The sequence below is a fragment of the Lontra canadensis genome, unplaced genomic scaffold (assembly GCF_010015895.1).
Source record: "Lontra canadensis isolate GAN:19392208 unplaced genomic scaffold, GSC_riverotter_1.0 scaffold12, whole genome shotgun sequence".
Lineage (NCBI taxonomy): Eukaryota > Metazoa > Chordata > Mammalia > Carnivora > Mustelidae > Lontra > Lontra canadensis.
Window position 1 is genome coordinate 25,681,533 of NW_022631006.1, and position 13,112 is coordinate 25,694,644.

At 40.6% G+C, this 13,112-nt stretch overlaps 1 protein-coding gene across 5 annotated transcripts in view; it reads right to left on the reverse strand.

The window, feature by feature from the left end:
- Nucleotides 1-13,112, reverse strand: part of FMN1 (formin 1) — a 406,533-nt gene that overhangs the window by 185,393 nt on the left and 208,028 nt on the right. For all 5 annotated transcript variants that reach the window (XM_032856919.1, XM_032856917.1, XM_032856916.1 and 2 more), the window contains one exon: nucleotides 785-1,563. In XM_032856919.1, coding sequence (XP_032712810.1) covers nucleotides 785-1,563 — 779 coding nt within the window. The remainder of the gene's footprint in view (nucleotides 1-784; nucleotides 1,564-13,112) is intronic.

Genomic DNA, 13,112 nt, shown 5'->3' on the forward strand with positions numbered 1-13,112 from the left:
TCAAGAAGCAACTCAAGATCTCTCTCACTGTCCTCTTGACAGACTCTGAAATGAGGCAGAAGAAATTAAATTCAAATATGTTTGAATGGAAGTTTCCAACCAACCTATCTTCCTGCCGCACAGACCCAGCTTAACAAGCTATACAAATGTTAGATGTGCTCTACTGGCACTTTCTCTGAGCAACAGGGTATAAGATGTGAGGGTATTTAGCAGTTAGGGGAATGAGAGTTCAAGCAGAGATTTTCTATTTTTTGACTCCCTTTTGCTCTAAAGAGCTAAGGACTCAGCTATGTCTGGCTCATCTAATAAAACCTGAAAAATTACACACACCTGATAAGGCTCCAGATCATAAGGCTGATGATCCCATCAAAAGACAAGAAAGATATTCTAAAAATCTTCAGTGAACCCAGCTATAGGTCCAGGCTCTATGTCTGTCTGTGTGATTACTTGCTACCTGTAGGGATGTTCGAGAAGGCTCTGACTTAGACCAGGGCTCTTCTCTAAGAAGGGTCTGTAAAATGGAATCTTTATCTTAGAGAAGCATCTGACATTGCAGACACTGTTCCTCCCAGCATCAGTCTATGGCAAATACAGACAAGACCTGATAGAGATAGACATTCTCCCTCTCAACACTCTAACCTTGTTTATCCAAGGTACTCACTATACTGCATCTGAGAAATGAATGTCACAGTACACAGATATCCAGCTGGTAAGAATAAAACGTCACTTGGGCAAAATCCTGGGAATTCACAACCTGAGAATGGGCCAGGGTTGTTGAGCTCACCTTTTATCACTTATTTGTATTCTAGTCCAGTACAAAGGCTTCATGGGGCAACTCGGTTCAATGGCTGGCTTCCGAGGACACTGGCCAGAAGAAGGGCCAACTCCGAAGAAGAGTCCAGGAGGAGGTGGGGGTGCAAGTCCTGGAGGTGTTGGAGGAGGAGGAGGTGGAGGCCCCCCACTGGTGGGCAGAGCAGGGGAACTAGGAAGTGGCGGTGGAGGAGGAGGTGGGGGAGGAGGGCCGGCACTGGGAGGCAGAGGAGGGGGCGGAGGAGGTGGTGGTCCAGCACTCACAGGTGGTGGCGGCGGAGGTACTGGTGACAAAGGTCCAAGTCCAGGTGGGAGGGGAGGAGGCGGAGGGGGAGGGGCGACTGCTGGGGGTGGTGGTGCAGGAGGCGGAGACGATGCCTTTTGCTGACTTGGTGAGAGGCCCTCCACAGACTGAAGTGGTCCATGGGTGTCTTTGTTGTCATTTGGGGGAGAGAGCTGACTCAAAGAGGAGATAGTCAGCTTTTTGGGTATTATCTGGTTACTTCTGATTGTCTTGCCTTCACCTTCACAGGGTTTGAGAAAAGTCTCTCTGTCTGTCTGGATGCACACATTTCGGTAGGTCTTCGGAGGACAGTCATCACCCGTGGAGATACATGCATCTTTCATCTCTTCACGTCCTCCTCGCCATCGGTGTTCTGTCTCCCGTTTGAGAGTTTCGATGGTTTCTTCTAGTCTTGCTGTAACCACCGCGTGCTCCCCCCGGATGTGAAATGCCTGGAGTTCAAACTGAGCCTGTAGAATAGCAGTGGGAAAAAAAGTAAAGAATTTATTAAAAAAAAAATAGGTATCTGAAATCGAAGTTTCAATACCATGCCTGTGCCACTGCAGCCCAGCCCACATCAACACAGGGAAACACAGAGATGTTCTTTTGAGGATCTGACAGGGTATAAAATTTCACTTTATGAATTTTCCAAAGACTTAAACCATTGGAATAGAAGCATAATTTCATCCAATCTGACCTCATGGGGGAAAATTACCATGGATTAAGGTTTTCAGTAGAACTGCTCCCTAAGAATTTTCACCCTGTTTTGCCATCAAATGCAAAACAAGTGTTCATAAAAATTTGAGCATGCTTGAATATATCTTCTATTACTTTTGCTTTGGGTTTGGAAAAAGAAAACTGTAAGAAAAAAAAAAATTGAGATCCTTCTGGCTATCCTCACAAGTCTCCCTTAGAATACCTCTTCTATGGGGCTTCTGGGCCAACACAGTAGAAACCAAAGGTATGAGAAGAAGTTATCACACATGTGTATTTTCTAGAAGTCTCCATATTAAAGCTGTCCCTGATCAATATTTGGGTCTGTTTCATAATTTTTCATAAGATAGTAATAAATAAGCAACACAAATGCATAGAAAATGAGAGTTGATTTTCTCACATGTGAACATGGCAGCCTGATGCAACTCCAAAAAACCAGGTAAAATCTGGACACCATCCATTTTATGTATAGCATAGAGGATTAGGCACCCGAGCTCTGGATTTATGCCACCTGATTTGCATCCCACCTTAGCCACTTGCTAGCTCTACAACCTTGGGCAAGGAACTTTGTGTCTTCACATCTGAGTTTTCCCAAGTGTAAAGGGGATGACTGTGAGCCAGCTCTAGGGTTTTTAGAAAGCTACATGACATCTGAATAAATGTTACTACTAGGTACCGCTGCTAATGATAATATTAGAAGACTGACAGATTTACAATCATTCTTTCACATTTCCAAATAATGCCATCTTTGTGGAATGATGGGCACAAAACCAAGAATAGCTTTAGCAAGTCTGGATAAACAAGGTAGTACAAATACAAAAGTTTACCCAATCTTTCAGAAGTCTACTACCAAATGCCTGAAAGTAATTTCAAGCGTCATTCAACTATGCGATCAAGATAATCAGTGTTTCAACGTCTTGCCCGTCACCATCTCCCCCTCCCGCCCCTGCCCACCTCTACCTACAGCCCAGCCCTAATGTCCACAGAATGGCTTGCCAACATGTCAATTTCATGACAATGACTAGTTCAGTTCTGCCACAACAAACTCTGGCTTCTTGTACCCAACTAACTTTCTTCCAAGAAGATTAAGATGACATTGATGAGCCAATAATTTTCTTCAATTTTCAACCTCTTAGTAATAGGAAAAAGTTATAAAGACATGTTCCACAGAGAGACTTTCCCTTTATCACACAACTGACCTGTATCTATAGTAAACACCTTGGTCCCATCTCACCCCCTTCTCATCCACCTCTTAACCTATGATCTTCTGAAGCCGATGAAGCTGACACATGTACCTATACATTGTTTCAGTGACTCTCTTGCTTAGTGCAGTGGGTAGAGCCCAAATCAGCCAGGTTGTTTAACCTCTCTGGACCTCAGTGTTCTCAGAAGTAAAATGCAGATACTAACAGATTCTACCTCATAAGGCAGGTGAGAAGTAGATGAGTTAATATACATAAAACAACAGAGAGAGAAGTGTTTGGAACACAGTGGGTGGCTCTTAAGTTTGCTACAACGATTACTGTTTCTTTGTTGCTGTCCCAGATGCCAGTGGCCACATCACCTTGCTTTTAGCTCTCAGCAGGCTCCCTGCACCATACTCTATGCATCTAAAGCAAAGATAAAGATACTTTGTCTTTTTGTTTGTTTGTTTGTTTTTTAGAGAGTGTGCCTGTGAGTGGGAGGAGGGGCAGAGGGAGAGAAAGAATCTCAAGCCGACTCCCCACTGAGCAGAGAGCCTGATGTGGAGCTCCGTGGAGCTCCATCTCAGGACCCTGAGATCATGACCCGAGCTGCAATTAAGAATCTGAGGCTTAACCGACTGAGCCACCCAGGTGCCCCTAAAGGTGAGTTCTTTAATTTTTTCTAGCAGTTGCCCTTTCTCACTGTCTCTTCTTCCCAGCAGAATTTTTGGGGAAAAAACATACAACTCTCACTCGATCTATTTTCTTATCCATTCTCCCTTCAGCAAATCATAATTGACTTCTGCCCCCAGGCCTGCGCCCCCAACTCATTGAAATCCTGTGATTTGAGTGTTGCATTTGGTCAGCATTTTGCAGTGATCCTGCCCTCTAGGCTGCATTGTTAGAGTTAGAGATGCCTTGAAATTCTCCAGCTTCTACTCACCCCCAATTTCTTTCCACTTCTCAGCTCTCTCCATTCTGTGGACTCCTCTCCCTCCATTCATCCCCTAAATGTTCCCCAGGCATCCTGCTTGCCATTTTTCCCCTTCTCACACTACACAATCTCTCTGAACTATCTTGTGTACTCATAGGGTACAGCAACACCCAACTACTATACACTGTTATTTCCCAAGCGGACCTTAGAGCCATCACTCCAACCACCCTCCTGACTGATCTACCTCCATGTTTAATCAGTACCTCAAACTCAACATGTTCAAAGTCATCATGAACTCATCATTATCAAACCTCAATTTGTTCTTCCTCTTAAATTCCTTCCCGCAGTTAATGGCATCGCCATCTTCCTAGTCATCACATTCAGACACCTGGATGTTGTACTGGATTTCTTGCTTTCTCTCTCTCATTCCCAACATACTATTTACCAACAAGCCTCACTAATGTCTCTGATTCATTCTCTTCCTTCCATTCGCAGTGCCTCAACTTTTCAGTTTATCAGTTTATCCAGAGAATGCCAACAACCACCTAATTCTCCTGACCACAGTTTAGCCATATTAGTTCCAGGACAATATTTTAATAAATGCAGATTTTTACTCTTTAATATCTCTTCAATAATTGGCCATTACTTACAGCCTGACACTGAGCCTTTTTAGCATGGACACATTGAAGTCTCCTTTGATCTGTTTTCTGTCAGCTTTCTCCTCTTTTGGCTCCTGCCTCTTCCCCAGATAGGCCCTGGCTTCCACACTTGCATAGCATCTTGCATCTCCTAGGACCGTGCTCACTCATGTATCTGGGCCTTTGCAAGTGCTGTCTTCTCTCAACACCCCTTCACTCCTGCAAACGCCCGAAGTAAGGGGACAGATCACTAAGCATAGGTTCCATGGATGGCTTCCTCACAATCTGAATACACTGATATAAAGAATTGCCATATAAGAAAGAAATACCAAATTTCCATATACTCCATACTGATATGTTGGGATTATAATAAGAAACCCTAATAATCGAAACTTTGGCAAAGCTAGTTTTTAACCCTGTTTTCCTCTCAACTTTCTTCTATTAAGTGCCCTTTCCACTTTGCACGTGGGAACTATGTGCTGTTTTTACTCCCCTTTACCTAGAACCACAGCTAGAAAGACTATTAGCGATTTGGGGAATCAAACCCAAAGTAGAACTTTCATTCAGATAATCATGTACTCCTTCCCGGACAAAGTTTGCCCAAGATCCTGGGAATCTTTATGAAATGTCAAGTCCAGTTCCTTTCAGCCAAAACTACAGAGGAGGATGGGCCAAGGGAACATATCTCATTTGAAAGGAGACAGGTGCTGAGGTTTGACATCTTTCCGGTCTTCCTCAAGCTTTATCTACCAGATGCCGTCCATGTTTTACCCACCTTCCTTTACTCGTAACTTTATTGCTTCTCCTGCTGTCCTTTTTAAGTGCATCCTCTTCCCATTTGCAATCACCTACAATGATCTATATCCATTTTCTTCTAAAGGATTCACATTCACAATCCTTAAGAGAACAATCCCAATTAAACCATTCCATTTTAATCTTCCTTTTCCGTACTGGCACTACTTTTATTTGTCTTGTGTCGTGCTTGTCAGCCTGCTGCCCATTAGAAACACCTAGAGAGCTCTGTAAAAAGTACTGATGAGCAGGATGGACCATCCTCAGATATCTGAGATGGTGTCCTTGCGCTGATATCCTTAAAGCTCACCAGAGAATTCGAAAGGGCATCCAGAGTTGAAATCAACAGCCACGGTCCTTAATCTTTACTCTGCTCCAGGCACGGCTGAGACAGGATGACGTCACAGTACCAGTGGACTCTTTTTGGCAAAGACTTACACTTGGGTCATTTCAGAATGGCCAAAGGAACATGTGTAATTTGGAAAAGCCCCTTCCTGATTCTGACCTGTCCCCATAAGGGGAATACCCCTTCATTACTTATATTGAAAATAGTTATTCTGCACAGCAGATAAGTCTAAATTCTTTCCATGATGCCTCATGGCTCCTTAAAACTTGGCCTCTCTCTGCTCACTTCTCCAGATACTTCTCTATACTTTCCCTGCGCTGTATCACTACAGAATCAGCATACATTCAACCCCCACATTGCTATGATTTTACATATGCTATTTGTACTACTTAAAACACCTTTTCTCTTCATTTCCACCTCGCAAAAGCCCTGAAGGAAAACTCAGTCAAGTTCAGCTGAACCTTCTGGCTTAAACTTTTCTTGACTCTTCCTGACAAGAATTTTTCTTTGACATTGCTGCCAAAGAACCTGCTAGGTTCACGTCCCATTATAGTCATTTCTGCTTATCTTCTTTGTAAATCTAAAAGCTCCAGGCAGTTGGGGACCGTGCCTTATTCATGTTTGAACTTCCAGAACATTGCACATTGCTTGGCTTGTTAGTGATCCAGAAATGCTTATGGAATTGAACTATTTCCTTAGTTTTAAATGTCAAGACTTCCTTGTGCCCCTACTAGGCAACTGGACTTGCAGCTTCAAAAAAAATTTTTTTAAAGAGAGGTATGGGTATTCACTTCCTTTTTGACAGTCCCACGCACAACATAAACTATGAGATTTCATAGCTGCTATTGCCTACAACATTCAAATAAAAAATCCAGGGGTTTGGGGGTTCTTTTTATGTGTAGGTATTTCTAAAAGTTGACATTTAATTTTAACAACTCAAAATATTATAGATCAGTGCGCTTTCCACAACGAGCTTAAAAACTGTTCCCATAAGTATAAGAAACTACCTAGTAGAACTGAACCACATTTGTGATTTTAATCTGATAGGGACTGGACTCTAGGCTACTTCCCCAGCCTCCTCAGGGGCTGGTCCTTCCTTCCCCTTACCGAATTCTCATTATTTTTTAATATCCTTCACATTACCACTGTTCAGAGATATCATCGAAGGAACACACTGTACTGAAACCCAAGCAACAGAGGGAGACTTTTGCTTGTCTGGTCCCCACAACACGTCTGTCAAAAAGAACGTGGAAAAGTGCCTGCTGATGAAAGACATCGTGATGGTGCCAAGCAATGTGGAAAAATCATCTGTTAGCATTTTGTTGTTACGAACCATCTCTCCCAGTGCTGCTGCCAGGGCCAGTAAAAATTCAGGTTATCTGCTATACAGCTTGAGTCAGTCAACCTTTTCCAGGGACCCTTCCAAATTCTACATTTGAGATGGGAGCAAGCTAGAATATTCCCAGGGATGGCACAGAAGCACAGTGAAGCTTTACCACTTCAGAGAAGTACAGCCTAAGGAGATGGAAGGAGAGAAAGGGGGGCTCAAGGGCATTCAAGTGTCTCAAAGGGTTGGAACTGGGGCCTCAGAGTGCTCAGGTGAAGTGAGAAGACAGTGGTTCTGCGGCCCTGTATGTGGGCATCCCGGTTTCCCATTTTGTTTTGGAAGGCTGCACAAAGGCTGCAATAATTCCCCATGTCGCTGGCTTACACTTGTTAGTCTAAAAACAAGTCTCTATTCATAAAAAGAATGGCACTGGGCTTGATAAAATTCCCAGAAGTTAACAATAGCTGGTTTTAATCAACTATTATCAATACTCTTTTTTGGTTCTTATCAGAAAATAAAACCTATCATGTTACAACTAAGAGGCCATCTCAGGGACACTCAGAAACATGAGGCACATCTGACACAACGATATAATTAGAACTTGCTAGGAGGAATAAATAAAGAGACTGGGCCGGCAAAGGAGTAAAGAGCCATCGAAAGATAAAATGGCACTTAAGATGACTTGGGAGCAAAACCCAACACAGGCGCATGGGATGTCGGGTACAAAGTTAAATTACACATGTGTAAAAATGGCGCCGTATCTGGGAATCACCTGCCATGCTGACCTTCAGTCAAGATAAGGAGGGAAAAGAAACCAACGTAAAGCAAGTGTGCTGGACCCTGGGCGAGGCGCCTTCATTTAATCCTTGCAACTCTGTAAGGCAGACCTTCTGGGGAGATGTGTTAACTTTCATAAGACCCCACACCTGGAAAAGGGTGACAAAGAAACTTCGATCTGGCTGCCGTTAAATTCACACTCTTTCCACTTTACCATTTTTAAACTGATGGTAGCTAAAATAATAGTATTTCATAATTATGTTTGAAATTGAAGAATAGTGGACACACAATGTGACATTAGTTTCAGGTGTGCAGCATAGTGATTCAACAACATTCTGTGTTAGGCTGTGCTCACCACAAGTGTGTAGCTGCCATCTGTCACCATACAAGGCTTATTACATTACCACTGACTATATTCCCTATGTCATACCTTTCACCCCTCTGATTTGTTTATTCCATTACTGGAAGCCTGCACCTCCCACTCCCTTTCACCCATTTTACCCATTCCCCCCCCCAACCCGTCCCTCTGGTAATCACAGGTTTGTTCCCTATATTTATGGGACTGTTTGGGTTTTGTTTTGTTTTTTAGATTTGACATATAAATAAAATCACAAGGTATTTATCTTTCTCTGACTTACCGCACTTAGCAAAATGCCTCTAGGTCCATGCATGTTGTCACAAATGCCAAGGTCTAGTTAATTTTTATGGCTGAGTAATATTCCATTGTGTGTGTGTAGTATTTATATTATGTGTGTGTGTGTGTGTGTGTATATATATATATATATATATATCACATCTTCTTTAATCATTCATCTATTGTACACTTGGGATGCTTCTATATCTCTGCCATTAGTTTTTTTTTTTCCCCTGGTATTTCTATTTTTAATTTTCTGAGGAAACTCCATACTATTTTCCTATACAGGTTGCACCAATTTACATCCTTGCCAACAGTGCACAATGGTTCCTTTTCATCCACATCCTCACCAACACATGTTGTTTCTTGTCTTTTTGATTCTAGTCATTCTGACTGGTGTGAGATAGCCCACTGTGGTTTCGATTTGCATCTCCCTGATGTTGAGCAACTTTTCATGTGTCTGTTGGCTAGCTGTATGTCTTCTCTGGGAAAATATCTATTCGGGTTCTCTGTTCATTTTAGTCAGATTATTTTGGTGTTTTATTTTGGTGTTGAGTTGTGCAAGTTCTTTATATTTTATATTAACCCTTATTGTATATATCATTTGCAAATATCTTCTTTCATTCAGTAGGTTGCCTTTTATTTTATTGATGGTTTCCTTCACTGTGCAGAAGCTTTTTATTTTGGTGGTCCCAATGGTGTTGCTTTCGTTCCCCTTGTCAAAGGAGTCATATCTAGAAAAGTGTTGCTAAGGCCAATGTCCAAGAGATTACTGTCTATGTTTTCTTTAAGAAGTTTTATGGTTTGGGCACCTGAGTGACCCAGTCGTTAAGCATTTGCCTTTGGCTGAGGTCATGATCCCAGGGTCCTGGGATCAAGCCCTGCATCAGGCTCCCTGCTCCCCGCTCCCCCTGCTTGTGTTCTCTCTCTGGCTGTCTCACTCTATCAAATAAAGAAATAAAATCTTTAAAAAAAAAAAGGAACTTTTATGGTTTCGTGTCTCAGATTTTGGTCTTTAAACTATTTTGAATTTATTTTTGATTTTGGTGTAAAAAAGCAGTCCATAATAATTATTGACTAACAACATTACATACTATCTATGGCTTACAATGCATTGGTATTACATTAATGTTTATAGTTATGGCAACAACCTCTGACAAGGCTGGTATCATAACTGTTTTCCAGATGAAGAGGGGGATAGAGACAGTAAGTAAATTGCCCATGAGACAGATTCAAATTCAGACCTTTTCACTTTAGAGCTTTTTTCACCCTATCCCAGATCCTCCGTTATTAATAATCCTTCCCATTCAATACTCTGAAATCAGAATGCCAACACAAAAATAGATAGTTTCTGACAAATGCTTTCCTTAAAATATTTGCCCTCCATCCTTCTGGAAACGAACTGGAGTCAATGGGTAATAAATCTGAAGGTTTTGGTTCCTAGGTAAGTGGGAAGCACTGGCTGAGGGTCAAAAAATCTGGATTCTGCTTCTGGTTATTACAGTCATTAGCTACTTGTACCTCCAAAATGTTTTACTTCCTGTAATCCACATTTTATTAATACCTAAAATGAGAGATCTAAAATACTTAGTAAATTTTCCTTTAGTTCTAAAACGCTGTAATTTTCACACCCAGACTTCATATCTCTTCCTCTCAAAACTTCCTAGAATATAGCTCTGCTCTTGAAAGCTTGATAAATATTTAAAGCACAATATTGTCTAAGCCATATAAAAATAGAGTCCCAACACTCATTATTAATGCAAATGTACATACAAGTTCAAACAGACTCATTAAAGGGGTCTGAAAACACACCAGTGGCTCAGTCTGCTGTTTAGATAAAGTCATATGTTATTTTTGCAATCTGATCGTTATTATGAGGATTCAGGAATATACTTCAAAAATAAACAAATGTAACCATGAATCATCATCCAAGGAAATAGTGGGGAAGTAAAACAGAAAAAGCTTTGAAATCTGGACTGCGGTTCCTACCTGGGACACAAAATAAAACAAAACTTAATTGCATCCAGAGTGCTTTTGTGGAATCAAAGAACAAAAAATCATTACTCACAGGGGGTTCTGGTAATGTTTTATTTTTAAGTTATTAATATCACTACATGTAGTGTAATTCACAGAATTGACGTGCCTTGGGATATCCATGACAATGATTTTCAGACTTCATTTTTGCAAAAAGTAATTCTAAACCTAATGAGCAAACCCAAGACTGCACATGGTTAGGCAATGAGCCAACATGCTAACTCCTCTATTAAAAGAGAGGAATTGGAATTTTATGTTGTATTATTATCACCACTGGAGTAACAGCTAGTCCAGTAACGTATGTATGACCCACTGCAGAGTACCTGGGGGCTTAGAGGCAATAGATGGTAAATCCTGGTCCTCAATGTGGTGACAAACTGAGGTCTCAACTAATTACGGCAATTACTTGAATATTTCCTTCTCAGCTCACACACTGTCTATGAAGGGACACCATCTTATGGCCACTCTATGGCCATCCTATGTCCCAAAGTATCATTTTGGAAACTGTCAAGTGGATTCCTAAATTATATTTGCTTCAAATACTCCCAAACTGTGTATTTTTTTCTGGAAGTGAGAAGTACCAGGTCACTTAAAGAGCATTATCAAGTGGGAGCACATGAGGAGGGGCTAGCTGTTGAGTTCTGTCTGGTACTAAAAGTAAAGGTGACATGCATAAACTCTGGGATTACGAATTAGAAAAAACTTTCCACCTCTTTTCCAAAGTCATAGCTCTCTAGTAACAAGAAGAGGACTGGGGAGAGATTGTGACAAATTCCTAATTATGGACTTACTCTTCACGGTCGTGTTATATGAACGAGAGAGACTGGAAATAAATTTTATCTCACTTATACCTAAGTCTCTCTAACATCTAATGTTCAAAAAGTTTTAATGAGCACATATAATACATCAGTTCTTGTGAAAAGTGTCAGAGAAATGCAATACTTAAGAAACAACCCATACTTTGAGACATTCTAGCTGAGAAGAGATACTTGTCAGTTTCAATTTTCAAGAAGGTTGAGCTATATGGATTTTACATTTTTATTATTGACACATAACATTTCCCTTGAGAACTGAAGAAAACCAAGGTCCACACCAGTTGCTTTGTCCAGCAAACATATCCCAGGTTATTCATGTTGCTTCTACTACACAGGAATAGTCCACCCCAGGCCCACATGTATAACTAACCTCCCTGAATAGCAAGGAGGTATTTGGCTTCCTACCTTAACATTTTTGAACAAATGACCAATGATGTGTGCCTAGGCCACAACCACCTTCTCCTTGCCACTTTGAATCTTCCTAGGGATTAGTCACTTGGTAAATCTGCCATTGAATGGATTTAAAATTATAGGTTAATTGACAAGGAAAACAAATAAGAGGTTTACATGTTTTTCATTAAGACCTGGGCTCTGGCCTAGGACATGTCCTCTAAGGAAGCTAGAAGGGAAATGTCTTAAATTTCCAAAAATTGTTCACCCCAGCCAAAAGGAACACTCATTATACAAGATATAAGTTGAGATGCCAGAAAAGGGTTCACAAAATTAAGGATAGTCTTCATTCTCTAAGTAATGGACCCAAGGAGAAATATTTTCTCCTATAATTGGAGAGACTGGGTCTCGTAACGGAAAAAACACTAACATAGTGGTCAGAGTGCTTGGATTTAGTTCAGTATAAGACGGCTGTACAACCTCAAGTTTCCTTCTTATCTCTGGCTATTGTCTTCCTCTGTAAAATAAACATGTATAAAAAGATCAGAAGGCTTACACACCAGGTGTTTTGGGATCCGTGATTCCAGAACTGAGCAGTTCTGCAAACACTAAGTTGAAATGTTATTTCAAAAGGGTATTTAGCTTAAAAACAACAAGGGCTTTAAGAAATAAAGAAAGTTATACCAAAAAACCACATTTCAATACTAACAGCACATCTAGTACTAAGGTATTTGGCTTTGTTTATGCTTTTCTTTTTGGTTTTTCTGGCAATCGGGAATACAAAGTTTTCAATAACATGTTTTGGGATCTACTCGGATGTTCTGAAGACAAATCTCATTGATTCGGAAAGTTGTGACTCTGCACTGGTCTCTTTCTTTTTTAAAATTAAGTCTTGCACTTATGCATGTAAATATATTGCTACAGCACAGATACCATATTCAGTTAAGCAGAGCCAGAGCTCAGGTTCATCTGCTCTGTGCAGGCAAAACAGTCTGCTATTTGATAACAAGCAAAGAAATGAGCAGGAAAACAGGAGATTTGGGCATTTAAATTTATACTTGGTGCTTTTTGGCAGAGTGATGTGTATGATTACAAATAATTTCAGCCATTCTTAGTTGTTACTAATTCAACTGTAAAAATTCCCTGTGATACATGTTTCAACCTTAGGGATTGTTTTAACTGAATATAAGCTTAGGATTTTAAAAGAAATTTTTTTAACTCTCTATTTTTAACTATATATTTTATAAAATGTGATTCTTGTGATTTTCTTCTAGTAAAATAAAAAAAAATATTTGGATGTCATGGCTTATTTAAGACTCTAAATTTAAAACTCCTAAATTCGAATTCATGTTTCTCAAAAAAGCATCTTCATGAAAACATGTGAGAGGACCTTTATGACCTTGGTATGGCAGAGCTTCTTTACTTTTCTTTTCT